The 20699-nt window shown below is 34.6% G+C and overlaps 2 protein-coding genes across 4 annotated transcripts; one reads left to right on the top strand and one right to left on the bottom strand.

Annotated features, from left to right (window-relative positions):
- Positions 1-1451: 1451 nt before the first annotated feature.
- LOC111292881 (O-fucosyltransferase family protein) lies at positions 1452-7826 on the bottom strand. The gene is made up of 11 exons (XM_022885500.2): positions 7558-7826; positions 7267-7345; positions 6996-7063; positions 5312-5400; positions 5026-5203; positions 4272-4400; positions 3877-4013; positions 3120-3333; positions 2801-2985; positions 2325-2420; positions 1452-2107 (listed from the first exon to the last, which is right to left on the bottom strand). The coding sequence occupies exons 1-11, from the start codon at positions 7768-7770 to the stop codon at positions 1981-1983; spliced, it is 1515 nt and encodes a 504-aa protein (XP_022741235.1). The 5' UTR covers positions 7771-7826; the 3' UTR covers positions 1452-1980.
- A 545-nt stretch (positions 7827-8371) lies between these two features.
- Positions 8372-20399, top strand: EMB3144 (AAA-type ATPase family protein). Of its 3 annotated transcripts, none has more exons than XM_022884918.2 (17): positions 8372-8742; positions 9904-10159; positions 12307-12682; positions 12901-13159; positions 13994-14125; positions 16118-16192; positions 16265-16390; positions 16473-16582; positions 16676-16754; positions 16840-16977; positions 17093-17204; positions 17948-18111; positions 18214-18319; positions 18515-18591; positions 19366-19509; positions 19602-19749; positions 19966-20399. In XM_022884918.2, the coding sequence occupies exons 1-16, from the start codon at positions 8473-8475 to the stop codon at positions 19740-19742; spliced, it is 2565 nt and encodes an 854-aa protein (XP_022740653.2). In that variant the 5' UTR covers positions 8372-8472; the 3' UTR covers positions 19743-19749; positions 19966-20399. The 3 variants fall into 3 exon arrangements, with proteins under 3 accessions (XP_022740653.2, XP_022740652.2, XP_089622443.1); XM_022884917.2 differs by having other exon boundaries at positions 20075-20399; XM_089766317.1 differs by having other exon boundaries at positions 20171-20399.
- The last annotated feature ends 300 nt before the right edge of the window (positions 20400-20699 follow it).

Genomic DNA, 20699 nt, shown 5'->3' on the forward strand with positions numbered 1-20699 from the left:
TTTTCCATTGGCAAATAATGTTCCAACTATCAAAACCTGTACAAAGTTTTGAATGTAAAATGTAGATTTTGTCTGGGTGGACTGCAGCATAGATAATCTGGCCCCTTTTAGTTGGCGTGCTTAGACATTGTGATGGTTATCCATTTCTACATGATAAGAACCTGATTATGTTGTATGGACATTTTTAAATAGTGAAGTGCAGTCAAGTTTCTATTTCCTTTACATAGTTATAAGAACATGGTTCATGCAAGGAATTTGGATTACGTTTTATAACCTCTTGGCAAAGTGAATGTGAATCACCAAAGAAACCATCACTATCTAGAGAGAATGATTGCTATCAACTGAAGAACTGTATGCTTTTGTTACTTGTTTTGGCAATGATTAGTTATCCATTTAATTCTTCTTGGTTGTCATTGCATTCAAATTTGTTCCTGTTTTCTATTTTGATTTGTTGATGCCGATCGAACATATCACTTACCACAAACTCAACTAGTGTTGCACGTTGGATGCAAGGTGTCATCAAATATTTACTAAACATGCATGGTCGATTTTTTCTGCATACATTTGGTTTCTACCTAAGGCTAGTGGTTTTTTATTTGTTTTTGTTTCGGCGAAAACAGCATCGTCTAGAACGTGAAGCTTTATCAAATAAATCTCGATCATCCTGAAAGATGTCCAGGATCCTCCTCGATAATAGGTTTCTTAATTAATTAGTACATAATCAAATGCATGGCAAGTAATTTTTTTTTTCTTGGAAGAAGTACAAGTAGAACAAGAGGTGAAAAGCCCTTGCTCCTTGCATGTTCTTATCCGAATTATTTCCTTAGTTGTAGATTGGAAACTGTTACAGTGAAAAGTGGGAAATGCAATGTCAAAGTTTTCTTAAGACATCATGGAGGCCATTAAAGTGATATATATATATATATATTTATATTTATATTTATATATATCAAGTTTGGGCTGGGCAGATGGTGTATGATTCAGTGGAGTGGAGTGCCACGAAATCTTAAGATGTCAATTTTCTTGGAATCAAATGAATGGTGGGTTTAGCCTTATCGCCTAGATTGGGAATAATTGTCTGGACAAATAGGAAACAGAATGCCATTGTCCAGGAAATTAAATTTCGAATGCTTTTTGAAGTTGAAATGACTTGATCGATTATAAATTTATATTTCACATGGCTTCCATCTTTTTTTCCTTAATAATGGTAAAGTTGCATTTTGTGTATGAACATGTCTTCGCCTATCTTTCATAGGATTGGACAAGTATTTCATATTTGGATTGGTTGTTAAAAATTAAATCTTAATAGTTAAATGACCAAATATTCAAGATAAATATGAGAAAGAGAAAACAAAACAAAACAAAAGGATAAATTGTAATTAGCGGAAGGTAAGAGGGATTATGAATTGATGGTGGGATGTGAACGGTATAAGGGAAGGGGAGAACCAGAGTAAGGAGGAATAAAATATAAACTGTCTATTAATTAAACTATTTAATTACATTAACATCATCGTTGGCTCTTATCTGTCTTCTAATACTACATGACACCGTCATCATATTTTTAAACCTGAGAAAAAAGAGATAAAAAAAAAAAAAAGAAAAAGAAAAGAGATTACCTCCAATGGAATTCACAGACTAAAATGTTAACTTCCAAAAAATGATACTACAAGCTTCCCCTGCCAGAGGAATGTAAATCCTATAAGAGGAAATGGGGAAAGGGGTTGTTCAAGAAATTGAATCAGCAATTAACTACAACATTCTGCGAGGTAACTGTAGTAAGAAGGCTATGGCAGTGTAACTGAGTTCTGCATCTACAACTTTGGGTCAGTCAAATAGCAGCATATCCATTGCTTCAAGCTTGTATTCACGGCACCTTCCATCTTGGTTAACATTCGATACCCACTCAACTGAGGATCCTTTCATTCAAGCAACTTTGACCTCATACTGCGGAGGTCAAACCAAATCAGTTTATGGCTTATTTTATACAGCCTTTGAACTGCATATACACTCAGGGTATGGATTTTCATAAAAGGATTCTTCAGTCCTGAAACGTTCTTTGCCTTTGATTCCAGGTGAAGCGCCTTTTCTTTTTCTTGGAGCTCCTTGTCTGCAACATAAATACAAACTACATCAAAATTCATGCAAAATTATGCCATTCCATTGGACACTGCAATAGGATACTTCCAATTTTTAATTATGTTATCACTTAGTACTTAATTTTGTACAAGTTTCCAGGGCCTAGTTGTGTTAGGTACTTCATAGAGGCATGGTACAATCGGTCTAATTCAGGGAGAACAGATAATTGCTAGTTGCAACATAGCTACCTGTTCTTGTGCATCTGCCGCACAAGGTCAGAGAATGAGGATGTTTCTCTTTGCTGTCCATTTTCTAACTCATCAAAAAGCCTGACAAGTCCTTTCCTGCCAAAAAAAAAAAAATACTGGAGATAAGAATATAAATTGCTTTAATAAGCATGATATTTTCTGTCAGGAAAAAAAGAGCACAGATACATGTATTTATGGGGTGTCACTCATTACAATACAAAGTATTTCTAGGAAAGACTGAACCGCTCACTGCTCATGTCTTTTTAAATTAATTAGTCAGAAAAATAAATTGGATCAATGAATTGCTTTAAGTCACATTCATGTCTTCAAATGGTTTTCTGGGAATTCAACATAAAAGCAAAACATATAGAGGACAAAAGAGTAACTCCAAATTTAAAGTCAAAGATCAATGATTCACGTCCTTATAGAAAACCTCTTCCTAAAAGAACTCAAATAATATTTTCAATATTTGTTACCTGTCTGGGGTGATAGTCTTCCGATGGCCTAAGAATCTGCGGTGCCCCTCAACAGCTCGTGCCATGTTACCTGAATATGATGGAACAAACACATCGCTTTCGATAGAAACAATGTAATCTAGTGCAGCACTTTGAGATGGATGCTGAGCAAATGCTTTCAACTCCTCCTTTGTTGCCAGTTTTTCCTGTCATTGACAAAAGCACCAAGTCAGGAAGGCAACAAATTCACCAAGTTATGAAGGCACCACATCCTCATGGCAGATTATGCACATCATGCTATATATAACAAGGCAACTAAGCTAAAATAAGACTTACAAACCTTGAAAACTAGATTTGGGAAACAAGACCTAAGCTCTGAAAGGCGAGCATCACCACCATAAATTTCACCAGATGCAACATAAATTAATGTTGATGGAGGATAACCAATAGCTTGAAGAAATATTCCCATTTCCTTGGGGGTTAGTGGACAAAAGCCACCTATTCTCTGTTCGGTAGAGTTTATATCTTTAACCTTCCAATGCTTTGTGTTCTCCCTGGAAAGATATTTACAAAAAGCAGTATAAGCTACAATATGCAAATGTACCTAAACACCAAAAAGATGACTTCTTCCATGATTAACTTGGTCAATTTAGTCACATTCTTCCCCAATTTTTAGTAAACTTGACTAACAAACCATAACATTCTGGGAATAAGCACATTAAGGATAAGGTGAAACTGGCTAACGTTTTCCAAAGCTTCAAAGAATTTAATACAAAAATTTAAAGTCCATATATTGAAACTATTATCAGGTTAGTTTATTCCAACAGGTTTATTTGGTAAAAATTCCTTTTCTATGTTTCTTAAATACCAGGGAATTGATATATGGTTCAACAGATGGCCAGTAATTGACACAATAATAACCCAGACCATATGAATAATGCAGAGGCCTATATCCTCATTGAACTGGATTGCTTTCATAAGGCATAAGTAGGGAGCTCTTCCATGTGTTTCAATAAGACAAATTAAATTAATGAAGGAGAAAAAAATTCCCGTTAAACCAGAAAGTAAATGCAAGAGCCCAAAGGAGAGGTTGTCACCTCATTATTCTCAGCTCTTCAGATTCTGCATCAGTCAAACCATAAGTACAACCAGTAAAAGCAAGCATGTCTTTCTCGTATCTTAAGTGAAGTGCAATGTATCTTCCACTCTGCATTCTCAGGTGATCCACCAGCTTCTGTGGTGTCATCATCATGCATACTCAGAACCTAATTTAAAAAGGAAGCCCCATAGGAGACCTCTTAAATGCATCAATACTGAAAGTAAACATGAATATGTGTTGGGCTTAATAATATTCTAGCATTACACGATGAATTTGTTATGAAGTCTTAAATTCTTTGCTGCAATGCAAAAGCTTTCCATGCCTTTTCATGAGTGTACATGTGTGCAGGCAGTAAACTAACAGGGGCACCAACACCAAAGAGTAGCAATTCACCTTTCCCAAGCTCTCAATGGGGGGAGAGAAGCGGAGCGCATGATATAGAGCTCGACATCTCAACCTCTGTATGTCAAGAGGAAGATCGTTGTTTGCAAGTCGAGAATCTGATTTAACAACATGGATTATCTGCAAATGTTAATTGATCAGCATCCTTGGATTCAAAACTTTCCTTGATTTAAAAAAAAAAAAGGCTAAAATTTGATGATTGAATCACATGCAAGCATGATATTTATCCTATCATCATGAATGGTATGAGAAGGTTTTAGCAGCAGTATAACATAGATATGACAAGGTAATGACATTTGAACAGGGCACCTGAACTTAGGGAGTATTAAAGTCCAGTTTGAGACTATTCATTTTTTCATAATGTTAGTTCAAACACATGTATTCTTGGCTCCCTTAATACCTAAAGGATATGTATTTGAATGAATATACATGCTACATAATTTGGGGAAAGAGCATGCAATTTTGAAATTTATTAATTATAATTTGGACTACTTCACCTCAATATTAAACTACATAGAAATTATTTTAGTAAATAGAATGCTTTCCTTTCCTCTTGGTAATACTGCGTTAAACAAAAAATTAATAGTGAATTATATTTTGACAAATGTTAACTGGGACAGATTGCAAGGCATCATTATGTGATCAATCACATCTAAAATATCTCTGTTGCAGAGTATTTAAAACTATGGCCTTAACCAAAAACATATAGTGCTATCAAGTATAGCAAAGAACATGGTTTATATACCCGATGGTTGTTCCACAGCTGCATCATTTCTTTGTAGTAACCTATGCTAGACCAGGAAGTAAAGTGCTTTCGGGCCCGAGGAACAAGTTCCAGTTGCTTGGGAAGCTCCCTGACAATCTTCACATCTCCTTGTAAAGTTTTGATGAAATGAAGCTCATCAAATATATCAGAAAACACACTGTTTCATGGAATTCATGATGAGAGACCTTAAGTAATAACAGCAAGCAAATTAAGACCAAAACAATTACAAACTTATTGGACTTAAGCTAGAAACAAATGAGAATACCTTGAGTCTTGCCAGAAGGATCGTTTATCCAGCTGTGGAATGACTAAGGTCGCATTCATTATGTGTGCCACAGCCACCATGTCTGATATCTACAAGAGAATGGTTGCCGGATTTTGGGTCAATGAACCAACAAGGCAGCATCTGTGAAACTTGAAAGTAAAACAAGTATAGATTACAGAGCTAACAAACGCACTCATTCAAATACAAGTTCAAGCCAGTCAAGTAGGTTAAACATCGAGAGAAATTTTTTTCAACACACTAACTATTAAAAGCTTTCGACAACAATAATTATAGACCCCCAACCCGGATTAAATGTGTAAAAACTAATATGCACATTACTCTTAGAGTACTGAACATGTAGTGCATAGCTCTAAGTTATTAAACCATTCCATAACAGCAGCAATAAAAAGTTCTTAAACCTGGGAAAAAAACTCCACTGGTTTCAACAGAAATTGATCAAATTGTTGTTTATAATAGTTTTAAGTCACTAAACAAGTACCCTAAAAAATTGGATCATCAAGGGATGTTAGAAAAAAAGGTTGCCGAACAGGCCGCACTGTGGTTCAGGGGGTTTTTATTTGAAGAATGAGGGCTGGGCTGGTTTAGATTGCTCTGCCCCTCCTCACTCTAGGGTATATAATAAGTACAATTTTCAACATTTCTTCAGTTTCACATTTATAGTACATATGTATAAACAGACATACTCATATTTTTTGTTGTTTGATGCCAATGAAAGATTATTCAAGCAATAAGATGTATTTCATATGTTATTTATATCTCGGCCAAAAATTATATATTGCTTATATCAAGAGGATCATAATTTCAAGAAAAAGTACAAATAAAAAAATAAAATTTTCACGGCAGAGTGGGCAGATACAAGGAACAGATTTTCCTCGCTGGCAGGGAGTATTGCAAATGGTAGCCCAAGCTTGGGGCAAGTTCAAACAGGATTGGGCTAGCAATAATCTGCCTAACCCCACTCCTCCTCATTGTCATTCCTTAGATCATGTATGATATGAAATATATAAACTAAAACGTTTTACCATAAATTATTAGAGCGCCACAATCGCTTATAATTTGGAAGTTTTCATGCTGATATAGGGAAACTTCCAAACTTTCATATTCTAGGTTAAAGTTTTAAAATGAAGAAGTTTTTCTTGATCCAAATTATTTGAAACTTCAAGAAAGGAAAAGCTTTGTAGGGAAACTCAAATACAACTAGTTATACAGGTATGAAGTTTTTGTTCTACCATTTGTAGCTCATGTAATGAAGCAACCATCCTCACAAAAGTATACACCTTGATGCATTCCTAGTCTATGCATTTTTGTAATTTAAAATGAAAAAATTGGAGCTGGAATGATACAAGAAAATACTACTAACTTCCTCTTGTGCGAGGGGTAGAAAGAACAAAAGTTCTCTAATTGCCTCTAGGAAATGCACATCTTAGTACTTTGTGAAAGGTTAACATGCAAGAAGATAAGCGCATTTATCTAAGGCATAAAACCTATAAAAGAGAAGAAAATTCTATGTTGGGTGGCAAAAACTATCTTAATTCTTAACCATGCAGGCAATTTTCTACTTCTATCAAATCATAGCATGTGACTCTGGATGTAATTAGACACATGTATGGAAAAAGTAGGCAAAACAAAACTAAACAAAAGAAATAGATATAAGAGAACATACACCAGTGCGCATTTGATTCAATCCTCCATTACTTTTCACTGTTAAATAGCGGTTGGATCCTTGTGCAGCTGACATAGCATAAAATGGAATCAGAGAAAAACAGAATTGTAGGTTACAAACAGATAAACAAAAAATAACTGCACATTGAGTAAAAGAGTAGGCTAAACAAAACAAATGCTCCAAAAGAAAGGGGATAGTCTTCCAACATGGTACAAACTAAAACTATGTGCGGAGGGAGTAAGATAAAAACTAACATATTTGTAGATTTTACCTTTATATCTGCTCGTAGGCTTGACACATGGACGTAAACCATGGCCGGAGGGAGCATCCCAAAGTTCTTCATCAGCTATCTGCATAAGTCAAGAAGAAATTATAGAAGCAATTTATTCTTGAATTCCCTTTTTCTTAAACAAAATACAACGGTTTTCCAAACAAAAATCATACATTTAATAATAAGAACAATGCCGAGATGGCTGTCAAATTGTGTATATAATTTCAGATAGTGTAAAAAGACAATGACCCATTTTTCAAAAGCCTCAAATATAACCACCCATTAACAGACCTGGAGAAATTGAGGTTGAGGTTGGGATTCGTGGGAGACATTTGGGTTGTGTTGGTCTTCCACAATGTTGCCAGCGTTGAAGACAAAAACGAAGATTGAGAAAGTAAAGAGGAAGACTACGTAAAGGGCAATGGTCCTGGGAGATTGTTTTCTAGACAGAAATTTGGATGTTGAAGCGATTCTCATAAGAGACGGGCCTCTGTGGTTTACCATTCCAACCAGCAGATCTCCCGCATCACTTTCTGTTTTTCAACCTGGCAACACCAGTATCATTATTATATATATCTATACTTTGTTTAAAAATATATTAAATATAAATATTAAAATACCGCATACTATTAATTTTAATTAATACTAACTTTAGAAGATTTTTCATTCAATAAAACGAGACACTTATTTAATTTTAGTTTTAAAAATATATTTAAAATATTAAAATATTAATAATAAAGTAATTTTAAAAATTTTTTAATACTATTGGGCCTATTCAGGTCCAACCTGATCACGTATTGGGCAAAATTTTCACAGGGTCACCGGGTTCATCCCCAACCCAAAGCCTTTATATGATTGAAGAGCATCGGTTCTCAATTCAACGGATTTAAGCGGCTGGTCCAGTTTTTTAACACTGCCAAAACGCCCAAAACTTGTCCAACAGCAGTAAAACGGCGACGTTACATTTATCCATTTTCTTTTTCTTTCTTTTTTTACTTCTTTACAGAGACGGTTCTTTACTCCACTGGATTGTTTACGAAAACGCAGCGTTTGGCTCTCATCTCCAAAACCCACACAAGAACTCCAGTTCTCAGCATCCCTCGACGAGGCAAAGATAAAGTCCAATATTTTCTCCTGCTTTTTCCCGCACTAGAGAGTGAGCGAAAGTGAAGCAGAAATATATTTTTTTTATGATAGAAAAGGAAAATGAATTGTCCTCTCTCCAAGCCAATTACTTTCATCGAAGCTCCAACAATTTTTTGCAACTCATCTAAAACTCTTCTCATTAAATTCCCCTATTCTTTTTCTCGTAATACATCCTGTAAAAATGCTTTCAAACCTAAATTAAGCTTAATTAAACGCAAAAATATCACTATTACTGCTTCCAATGTTTCTACTTCCAGTTCGAGTTCCGGCTCAATTGTCGCTTCCACCAAAGTCGAAGATGAAGATGCCGAGTCCACTCAGTTATTCGAGGTTTCCTTTTTATTATTATTATTATTGTTATTGTTATTCTTTCCCTCATTTGCAATTATCTTTTACTGATGTTATAGCCTATTTGGTCAATGAGAAAACAATATTGGTTGCGGAAAGCGGAAATGGAAAAGTTTCTCTATTGCTTGTTGCTTTTAGTTTTCAGACGCAAAGGGCAAATAATATATTTTGAATGACTAGAAAGTTAAAAGTTTAACTTCTGTGAATAATAATAGGCGCCATTTAACTTTCCTATGGAACAATTATGTCTAAAAATGTACTGCATTTTTTACTGTTTGCTCTTTTTTTTAATCAAATATGATTTTGGTTCTTACTCTTTTCTTTTACTTCTTGGCGAGTTTTGAGGGGGCAATTAACCTAAGTAGGAAAAACAACAACATACGATTCTACATTTTTAGCAATGTTTGATGAAGTAAAAAACAAGTAGCAGAAATAATGACAAATAATATCGTATTTTTGGTATGTTTGATGAAGTAAAAAGCAAGTTGCAAAAGCAACAGCCATGATACCTTACATATATAGGTCTACTGGTATTTGATGCCAAGTGGAGAATATGTTGTGTTGTTTGTTATAGATTATGAAATGTTTAGCGATTTTGTTTATTTGAAATAATTTATCAATTTGTGCAGTTTTTAATTATTAAAATGGGTGTGTATGAAGTTTCATCCTTTGTTATCTTTGATAATTTTGTAGATTTAATCTAAGAACAACCAACTTTACTTCTTATAAGCTCTTTGTATTTTGCACAAATAGGCAAAATGTTTTTGTCCAACTATTAGGACTCATTTTCCCTAAAACGTGGAATAAGTTCTTTATATCAGAGTTTATTGTAGTCTTCTACAGCTGATATGGGTGCTTTTCTTGTTTCTATCTATAAATATGATGCTACTATCTGGTATCTGACCTTTAAGTATAATCACTCATCTCATAGAATTTTTGTTCTCACTTGTAAAAATTTAGTTAAAAACTTGCTTGAATCAGTATTTAAGATGTGGGCATTTTTTCCCTCCAGAATTTGCACTTTAAGCAGTCAGGATCACAGATTGTAGAATTACATTTCCCTCATTTTCTTTTAGGTTTGCCACTGGTTTTGTAATGATTGAATGTTCTGTCTAACCTTTGTTAATTTCCATAATATTCCAGAAATTAAAGGATGCAGAGAGACAAAGAATAAATAAACTGGAAGAGCTTGAAAGGAAGGCTGACTTGCAGTTAGAGAGACAGCTTGTCATGGCTTCCTGTTGGAGCAGAGCCCTGTTGACCCTGCGTCGAAAGTTGAAGGGGACAGAGTGGGATCCTGAGAATTCACATAGAATTGACTTTAGTGACTTTATGGGACTTCTTAACTCGAACAATGTCCAATTTATGGAGTATTCGAACTATGGTCAGACAATTTCAGGTAAGAAAGTTTTTCTAAACGTCTTACATTAAACCTTTGGCTCTTTGCTCTCCACTTAATCTCTGGTTGTTGTTTATCTGTTTGCGGCTTCTTTTATTATGGTTTTTGGCTTGCACTGCACAATAAAATGTAATTATACTTAGGTGACCAAATTTATAAGGTTATTATCTTTGAGCTATTTGATAATGTAGAGGTCATAATGCTTTTTTTTATTTATAACTGCTCTAGGTATTGACTATGAGAGGTCTTATTCAGGGTGTCATAGATGCAAATGTAGAATGAAGGGCTAATTGCTGTCCATTTCTACTAAAATAGTAGACTAAAATTATTATATCTATGTATATTGATATTATTTGTTATTTTGTAACTGATTTCAAAGTGTTAAGCTTTTGCTATTCACATATTGTGAAGGGTTTCTGTGACACCTTTTTCAGATGTTATTTTGACTGATTGCATCGGCACAACATCATGCATGTTAATACAAAGGATTGGGATAGAGCGTTATGCTTGGATTCATCCATAAGTAGCTGTTTGAATTGAATTCCTCAGTTCTTTTTAGTTAAATACTGTTGACCTAGATTGGTGGATTACATTACAGAATGGTAGTGCAGCACAATGATTTTATGTTGTTCTACAGCTATTGTTGTTCATCTCTTCAATTTTAAGATTTTAGTACATCAGTAAATAAGATTGAACAACAGGTGCATTGTCCTAAAACCAAGTGGACCATCAGCTCAAGGAATTTTCAAAGAACTCAGATATCATTTTATTTACCGTGAACCAGAATGAGGGAAACAAACAAGAAAATAGCATCAAAATTAGGAGTAACCTGTACTGTGCAATAGACAAGTTGGCTGATTGTGTCCACATATACTTGGGTATATTGTTTATTTGTCTCTGTTAACGAGCCTCACACAATTTTTGGATTTGCTGACTCTAGGATTCATATTAGGTTGTGGAAGTCAAGAATACTTATTGAATATATTTGGTGAAGTAATCCAAATATTCAATACTCAAATTATGTTGTATCTTGTATGTTGGTCTTAGCAATTATGATACTGGAAGTAGTTTACTAAATTCGTACTTTAAGATCCTAGTTTGTACTCTTGATTATCTACATGAGTTCTGGGTATGCGTATTTTGACTGACACATGGACCTTTCAATTGGCTATATGTTATTATTATTATTTTTTCATATTTTGCAGACTAAAGATGATTCTTTTGCTTACTTTGTTCTGTACTCTTGTAGCCTATGTGCTCCGACTCTTCAGTTTTCTTGAATTGCCCGTGTCTGACACAAATCCAACAGACATGGGCATGGAGGTTTGACCCCCAAATATAATAAAAAATTAAAATCGAATGTACCCATGTCGGACACATACCCTTATCTGACTCTCATTCTCGAGTTCAAGTAACATAGATTGTTGCTTTTTTGTGTTCTTTTGCATATCTAAGATGCGTGTTTGGTTAGATGATATTCTGATTTGAACCATTTGCTTGATGTTTTTACTCTTAATGGCTTGAACTAAATGCTATTTGTTAATTTGGTCTCCCTTCATTATGGCTGCATCTAAGGGTGTAAGCGAGTCTAGTAACTTGTGAACTGTTCAGGCTCGACTCAATGAATGCTTGAGCTTGTCTCATTCCTTTGTTGAGTCAAGCTGAAGAGTTGAGCTTGAGATTTTGAGCATTTTGCTTGAGTTGCTTATAAGCCAAATTGAGCTTTTAAAATTTTTAAATATATTTTAAATGAACTTTATATGTAATATACATATGTAAATGAAATATAATATCTATTTTTATAGTTGCAATCTTACCTTGTATAATCAATGTACATTTTTCATTGTAGCTTGAGCTTGATGTTGATTTTGAATTTGTTGCTTTAGTCAATTATGATTGAGCCAAATTGGTCCGACTAGAGTAGTGTTATTATTTTTGACTCGTGTTTGGGCATATCATTAATGCTTGACTTTGATCAGGATAAACTTGGGATTTGAGTCCAGTAATTGAGTTTTGCCCGAACTTTTATTGGATTGGCTCAACTTAGCTGGATTACACCATTTTTTCATTATCCTGTAGATTTTCAAAGTCTCTAGCTACTTGTTATTTTATTTATTTTTCTCTGAACTCTGTTGAGCGTCCTGCAGTGATTTTGCCATACTACAAAGATAGGAAAACGGATGGGACAGTGGGAAATTCAAAGAATGAAATAATTTTTCGGCGCCATGTGGTGGATCGCATGCCCATTGATTGTTGGAATGATGTTTGGCAAAAGCTTCACCAACAAATTGTGAATGTTGATGTCCTGAATGTCAACACTGTATCTGCAGAAGTTTACTCCACTGTTGCAACTGCAGTTATATGGTCTATGCGACTTGCCTTGTCGATTGCACTATATCTCTGGATTGATAATATGATGAGGCCCATTTATGCAAAGCTAATACCTTGTGATTTGGGAGCTCCTAGCAAAACAATTAGGCAACCACTTGAGCAGCATGCCCTGGGATCATTAGGCAAGAGTCGGTAAGTAGTCCTCCAAAAAATAGAGTTTGCACCTCATAACAAGTCAATGCTGTCATGAATATTTAGTGATGCCTACATTGTTTTTGAAAGTGTTTTTTATTGGGTCAAAAGGAGATTAGGCAGTTATGTTGTAAATATAGTTTTGGGGGTAACAAATCATTCTACTTGGGGGTAACTAATCATTCTACCAGGGTTTTAACTTTACTGCTTTTAACCAGGGCCAAATTTATATCAGCAGAGGAAAGAACTGGTGTTACTTTTGATGATTTCGCTGGTCAAGAATATATAAAGAGGGAACTACAAGAGATTGTACGAATTTTAAAAAATGATGAAGAGTTCCAAAGTAGAGGTATCTATTGCCCAAAAGGTGTTTTGCTCCATGGGCCTCCTGGGACTGGTAAAACGCTACTGGCCAAAGCTATTGCTGGTGAAGCTGGACTACCATTCTTTGCAGCAAATGGAACTGATTTTGTAGAGGTGAGGACTGGTTTCTTCACAAAATTCTCATTGCTTTCAATTTATCAAAGTTATCTTTTGGGTTTTTTGGATGCTTTATTTTTAGGCTTTATCCTAAACATATTTAGGAAAATATGGCCTTACATCAAATGAATTTGGAAGAGATATTTTAATTGCTTTTTTGCTCTTTTTTCAGCTTATATACTTCTTTTGTTCTTCATACATGGGATTGCTGTTAATCTTGATATTTTATTTATTTATTTATCATAAAGAGTCATAGGTAGGGAAATTTTGAATATGGTCTGATCATTTAGCTTGTCTATGGCTGTTCTCTTGACTTGAATCCATACCTCAGCATTGTCAGTCCAAGGCTTTTTGCACTGACACTGGATAATTACTCTTTCTTGTTCTTTTATTTTATCTTTCACACATATAAATTTTGCAACTCAAGGCATTTGTTTGAGTCTTGTCTAATGCATGATTCCTGTCATGCATGATTTCTGCTACTTCTCTAAGAGGCCAAGTTTTGATACTTTGCTTGTTAACAGTTTTCATGTTGCCTCCCTAATGGCCCAGAATTTTTCAAGACAAGCCTCTTAGTCTGCATATATTCTTGAATTTTGATTTGCCTTTATCCACATTGTATTTTTTTTCCTTTTTAAAGTTATTGGAAGATTCAAAACTACGACCTAACATGACCCCCTTTTTGGCCTTTTATATAGCTAGTTATGGGATATAAGGCTTTGTTTTTGTTGTTGTTGTTGTTGTTGTTGTTGTTGTTGTTGTTAATGTTATTGGAATCTATCTGAAATTGGTGGAACTAGAAATCTGGCTGACAGTGATTTAACTTGCCAGATGTTTGTTGGCGTTGCAGCATCACGTGTAAAGGACTTGTTTGATAATGCCAGATCATTCTCACCTTCCATAATTTTTATTGATGAGATCGATGCTATTGGCAGCAAGCGTGGGGGACCTGATATTGGCGGTGTAAGACAATTAACCATGTTTTTGGCCAATAGACAATTCACCTTTATTATCGTTATTTCTCTTCTTTTGGGAAAAAGCTTGGGATTTGGGCCTGGGTCTTTATTTTCGACTTGAGCAATTGGCACCCCTAAGTGGTAATAACATTACAAGCCTAAAAACCTTTTACTTTTAGCTACAGTGATTTTTCTTCTTTCTGATAAATACAATGTTAAAGATAACAATACTAAGACCAATTTTTCCTTATTAATCATTATAATCACAATACTTTCTAAAAGTATATTGATCTGGACTTTTCCTGAATTTTGAGATGCTGCAAGCTCTTGGATGCTAGAAATCTGAATTTATATATAAAGAAAACATTAACTTCTCCAATAAAATCTGAGACGACTGTCAAACTATGTCTCTAAACTTCCAATAGAAATTATAAAATTTTTCTTGGATTTAGGATTTTGACCTTTAAATCAGGCTTAGTAAGTTGCATACCATTCATTTTCCACTTTAGCTAATGCTTTTAAAATATCTGATTCCTAACCAGTCCCAGCTGGCTGCAGCTAGAAAAGGAAGAAGAATGATAAGGATAGAGTTGCACAAGTATCCATCACTCACCTGGATTATTTCATTCTTGCCAGCGTTAAGTTTTAGCTTTGTTTAACTTTACCAAACTTTTTTCTTGTAAAGCCATAATAGAACTTCCTTTGACAAAACTCTCATAGAAAATGTTCAGAATTCAGCTTAGAATAGAATAAAAAGTTTCAGAACTTTAAAGATGGATAACTTATTGTTTTCAAAGCTGCAAGATGCACTCCTGCTACTAGGACCCTTATATCACTTGAGATTCAAGGTGCAAAAAAAAAAGAGGGGGTTGCTCGAGTGAAGGCACTAATTTCTAAAGAAAACTCACTATATACATAAAACAAAGAAAATTCTCTTATCATATCTGTTAATCTTAAAATATATTATTTTGTTAATGAGTTTACTTCATTACAGTGTCTAATTTGGTCCGATTGTCAAGCATTATCATAATTTATCATACATTTGCTAATGTTTCCTTTACTTCCTCTTTCAATGAAAAGTTGTGGCTTGAGTATTACCTTTTTTTTAAGTTATTGTAAGGAAAGCTGGTATTGTCCATTTTTAGTTATGGAAAGTACAAGTAATAAAAGAAATAAAAACTAAAGGAACAAAAGGGACACTAAACTCAGGTTCACTTTTTAAGCACCTTTTGCCTTAAAAAAATCGATCAGGCATGTGCTTTAGTTGATTTCCATTGTGCTTTAACACTAGGCTTGGGCATTGACAATATTTTGGGACCTTTTCATTCATTGCTACATTTTGCTTAAATTGATAATTAATGTATAATAACAGCATGCTGATAAAGATTATGTTGGATAAATATTATGCTGTTTGAGGCAAATCTGTATGGGTGAGTCATCTATGAGGTTACTAGGATTCTTTGGTTCTGATTTTTTTTCTTTTTCTTTTTGTAATTTTGTGTAATAATAGTGAAAGGTGTAATGATGGTTCTATGTAACTTTACCATGCTTCTATTCTTCTCAAATAAGGGTAGAGGATGATGTCTGTACTTTATTTTGCTTTACATCTGATTGCATTGCCCCCCTTTTTCCTGTACTCCCAAATTTACAGTTAAGTTAGAGATTGGAAAGGTGGGTGATTGGACCCATATGTACACATATACACATACTTTCACAAAAGCATAGATACGCATATAAGCATACATACATTATCATAGAACTTTGCTATGGAATTTTTTCTAGATGCATATTCTCTCCAACCAACCAAGCTCATGCTAGGCTTCTTAATTCAATGGATTGCCATACAAATTCCTTTCTGAACCTCTATCTTTTTGTTATGTCATATTAATGTAAAAATCTTCTCATGATAGATGTTTTGCAATAAAGCCCTATTGTCATGTTAATATCCTGACTTAGCCTTTGTTGTGTATGGGTCTTCGTGTGTAATTTTTCTGTATAGGGTGGTGCAGAAAGGGAACAGGGTCTGCTTCAGATACTTACTGAGATGGATGGATTTAAAGTTTCTACATCACAGGTATTAATTTATGTGTTCACTTGGATTGAAGAGGAGTTTTATTTATTCAACCGCTAAATTTGGGCTTGTCAGGTGTTAGTTATAGGTGCAACAAATAGACTGGATATCCTTGATCCTGCTCTCCTGAGAAAGGGTCGGTTTGACAAGATAATAAGAGTTGGGTTGCCATCTAAAGATGGTAGATTGGCCATATTGAAGGTATTTGTTTAATGTGAAGCCTTCATGTTATCATGTAAGTTTTGTATCTTTTGTTATATGATTTTAATTTTGTACCCCACAGGTCCATGCTAGAAATAAATTTTTTCGCTCTGAGGAGGAGAAAGGGACTCTGCTGGAGGAAGTTGCAGTGCTTACGGAAGATTTTACTGGGGCAGAGCTTCAAAATATACTGTACATAATCCTATACTTCTAGTTACTTTTATTTTATACTACTAAACATCTGGGACTGGGAGAGATCTAATGTTTCCTAAACTTGGATGACAGGAACGAGGCTGGAATTTTGACTGCCAGAAAAGATCTTGATTACATTGGACGTGAAGAACTTCTAGAGGCTTTGAAGAGGGTTAATTCTGCATTCCTTATATATGGATATTGGTTCAACATATTGATTGTCACTTTCTCACTTTGTTCATTATTTTACTTTCCAGCAAAAGGGCACATTTGAAACAGGCCAAGAAGATAGTAAAGAAATTCCAGAGGAATTGAAGTTGAGATTGGCATACCGAGAAGCAGCTGTTGCAGTTCTTGCTTGCTACTTTCCAGATCCCTATCGCCCATTTACAGAGGTCATTGCATTAATATAATATCAGCTGTTGATATAATTGTAGTACCATTTGCTTCTGTGATATCTTCCTATGTTTGCTCATTTATTAATCAAATCTTTATTTTTATTTCCTACAGACAGATATAAAGTCTATCCGTAGCCAACCAAATATGCGCTATGCTGAATTTAAGGGCAAGGTTTTCTTGAGAAAATCAGATTATATAAACTCGATGGTGCGTGCATGTGCTCGTAAGTAGTCAAAACTTGTCTCCATAATCATCATATTTGAGTTTTTGATTAGTTTACTTGCTAGTATAAGCATGACACTTTGTCTTATTCTTGTCGTTTTTTGGTACTTGAGGCGTCAGGATTTGAACTTTGGTCACTGGAATGAGGATTCCAGCACTCTACCAACAGACCACATGACTGTTGGCTTTTTATTCTTGTCTTTGGTTTCCACAAAATTCTGTGAATTTGAAGTTCACATTTCACTTTCCGCTTTGTTGTGTAAAAGAAGGGGGAAAAATCTGGTCTAGAAAGTGAAGATCCTAATGTGGACTCTCTTTTTCATGTGCATTTCCATTCATGTAAGCTTGACATCTCATAAATAGAGCTCTGTATATTTGAAAACAAGATGCAACTAATTAAGTGAAGGACCTATTTTTAAAATATCATTGATACATTTTTGGTTAGAGGAATAATAAAGTTTAATTATATCATCTTGTAAGCCTCTCCCACCTCCTCAACTTCCTTAACTGAGGCTCTTTACCCCTATATGTTGGCCTCTAAATCCTGTCTGGTCTTATAAGTTATTAAATATAATCTCAATAACTCCACTAAGAATACTTTGCTTGTGTTCGACATCTGTTTTATTTTATGGTATCTAATATTGCCTGCTTGTGTTGGGCAACTAGTTTATTTTATAGTATCTACTATTTCTCCCCTCTAATTCAATAAGTATAGTGTGGCTCACTGATAGCTCAAATTTTCAGCAAGATTAATTGAGGAGGAGATGTTTGGGGTTGAAAACATGTGTTGGATCTCAGCAACAGCTACATTAGAAGCTTCAAGGCTTGCAGAGTTTTTAATTTTGCAGACAGGGATGACAGCTTTTGGGAAAGCATACTACAGAAATGAAAGTGATCTTGTGCCTAATGTATGTTTGCAGTTTGTAGCTGATTAAATTTCTATAGCATTTTGTGAAGATCTTTCATGAGTTAATATAGATTGCATAACTAATGATATCATGTTTATACAGCTTGCTACGAAACTTGAAGCACTTCGTGATGAATACATGCATTTTGCTGTGGAAAAATGTATATCTGTGCTGAGAGAGTTCCGATCGGCTGTAGAGACAATTACAGGTTATTTTGCTTGATATAATTGATTCCTATGTTCTTTAAATTAACTGATCTTTTGCATAAAATTGTAACCATTACTTCAGTTAGCTTAAATATACTGAGAAAGTTTCAAGTTTTTTTAATTATAGTTTGGAATTGAAAAATGAATTATGTATAGTAAAACGCGTTATTGCTTGATTCTATATACACATTTTGCAGATATTTTACTTGAAAAGGAGGAGATTAAAGCTGAGGAGATCTGGGACATATACAATAGAGCCCCTCGAATATCTCAGGTAGCTTTTGGTCGAAGGAATGACATATACAGAGAAAACCTAAGAGCATAAAAGCCTTTACGGCTTAGGATTGGATAGTTACATTCTATTCTGCTGTTTTTCCTGGCTTCAGTATAATACTTTCTTCTTTTGAGAAAACTGCTATGTTTTCTTTGCGTAGATGAATCAAAGGCAATTTACCTCTATATTGGGATTGAGTAGCTAGATTAAATCCAAAAATTGTGATTGTAGGGTTTGATTGAAGGTTTTAGGTTTGGTTTTGGATTAGGGTTTGAATGGAAAGGAGGAAGGAGAAGGAGAAGGAGAAGGAAAAGGAAATGGGGGAAATAGGTATGAAGGGTTTTTTAGGAAAAGGAGAATAATATTTGTGGTGTGTAAAAGTATAAATTAAGGATTATGTTTTAAATTTTGGGTGTAAATAGAAATGTGGTGTATTTAGAAAAAAATGGGATGCAAATAGAAGTTCCCATAGAGATGTAATTTAACGGGTTTGGTTAACGGGTGCCTATGAGCACTGGTTAAGGAAAGTTGAAGTACTATTTAAGGAAAGGTTTTTGTATTTAATGCACTACTTTCACTAAATTTAAGACGAAATAATGCAGTAATTAGAAATTTCTTTCCTCAAACATCACCTTAACTAGTGCTTTAACGTTTCCCCAGTTTAAATGGTAGAATGCTTATTGATTATGACTACCAGTTTATTATCTTTGATGATGCAATTATCTTGCATCCCTTTTGATGATTGCATGAATGATGCTTTTGCCCGTTGTAAAGCCTGCTGTCAAGTCAGTTGATGAATATGGAGCACTAATTTATGCTGGGCGATGGGGAATCCATGGTATCACACTTCCAGGACGGGTTACATTTGCACCTGGAAATGCTGGGTTTTCAACTTTTGGTGCACCACGTCCCATGGAGGCAAGTTGGAAGGACTTTTATGTAATCATATTTTTAACTTGTGACAATACTGCTGATTTTTTTTTAAAAATTTTTTCTCTTTATTTGTACAGTCTCAAACAGTTAATGATGAAACATGGAAGGTGATAGATAATATTTGGGATAAGAGGGTTGAAGAGATAAAAGCTGAAGCTTCAATGGAGGTTGAAGACAAGGAGATGCCACAACTTTTGATGGCCTGTCATTTCTTTTGAAATCATGGTAATGTTTTATTCTTAATTCTTGAGCAATAATTCCTTTGAAGTGTTCCTTTTACACTCTCTTTCTCTCTCTCTCTCTCTCTCTCTCTCTCTCAATAAATATATATATACATATATATAATTTCTTTTCTAGTACAAATAGTGGTATTCTATGATCTATGTTGTAAAGCATTTCCTGTTTGTTAAATTTAACTGTATATCTTTTTTCGGGAAACAGTTTTGCATACAATCACTGGGAGCCTTTTCCTTGATTATCTGGGTTGTGCATAATCTGCTAGAGAGTTGAAATGATTCTTAATGGCAACTCTTGCTTGATTAACATGCAGTTAATTGAAGTTTTTTCACAAATCAATACGTCTTGTCATGTTTGCAAGTGCTAGATGCTACTGGGCAGATTTTATCGGAGGTCTGTTTGTTGACAGATTGCAGTACAAGGCATTGAGAACAGAGTTATGTTATTAGCTGTACAATTTAAAGGGATTTTGTGAGTAATCCAAAGGGAGAATTTAAGGGAGGCTATTGAAATTAATCCATGTGTTGTTCATATATAGCATTCCTTTAGTTACAAAAATTATGTAAGAACTATAAGTTTACTGGTTTTACCATTTAAAGCCTTTCCAATGAAAAATGGTTTTGATTTGTTTGTCTTTATATTTTCTTGAGTCGAAACAAGGCCACTGTTAGTTAGACATGTCTTAACAGGATTGGATTACCTATCGGCTATTTTGTCAGGCACTGCTGCAAGAAATTTCGGGTAATTGGAAAATCTGAGCTAATTTAATTTTCTGCATTTGCATTGTGGTAACATTCCAATGAAAGCGTGAGGAAAAAAATAAAATAAACAAATTTGATTCTGGACTCAAATCGATTGTCGATAGCATGGCTAGACCTTGAAAGAAAGGAGGTAAGATCTGTTTCTTTCCTGAAAGCTTCTTTGTGACGGAACTATTC

This window comes from Durio zibethinus, chromosome 10 (assembly GCF_047325235.1).
Source record: "Durio zibethinus cultivar Kanyao isolate XHJ-2024 chromosome 10, ASM4732523v1, whole genome shotgun sequence".
NCBI classification, from domain to species: Eukaryota; Viridiplantae; Streptophyta; class Magnoliopsida; order Malvales; family Malvaceae; genus Durio; species Durio zibethinus.

What these genes read in the sequence shown, in the direction of transcription:
- LOC111292881 (XM_022885500.2), bottom strand. Translation starts at nt 7,770, where the DNA reads ATGGTAAACCACAGAGGCCCGTCTCTTATGAGAATCGCTTCAACATCC. An exon ending in CTCAACCTCAATTTCTCCAG is followed by an intron (nt 7,346 to 7,557) that starts GTCTGTTAATGG and finishes TGACTTATGCAG; the next exon opens with ATAGCTGATGAAGAACTTTG. An exon ending in CCATTGAGAGCTTGGGAAAG is followed by an intron (nt 4,014 to 4,271) that starts GTGAATTGCTAC and finishes ATGACACCACAG; the next exon opens with AAGCTGGTGGATCACCTGAG.
- EMB3144 (XM_022884918.2), top strand. Translation starts at nt 8,473, where the DNA reads ATGAATTGTCCTCTCTCCAAGCCAATTACTTTCATCGAAGCTCCAACA. An exon ending in ATGGAACTGATTTTGTAGAG is followed by an intron (nt 13,160 to 13,993) that starts GTGAGGACTGGT and finishes TTAACTTGCCAG; the next exon opens with ATGTTTGTTGGCGTTGCAGC. An exon ending in GCAGAGCTTCAAAATATACT is followed by an intron (nt 16,583 to 16,675) that starts GTACATAATCCT and finishes CTTGGATGACAG; the next exon opens with GAACGAGGCTGGAATTTTGA.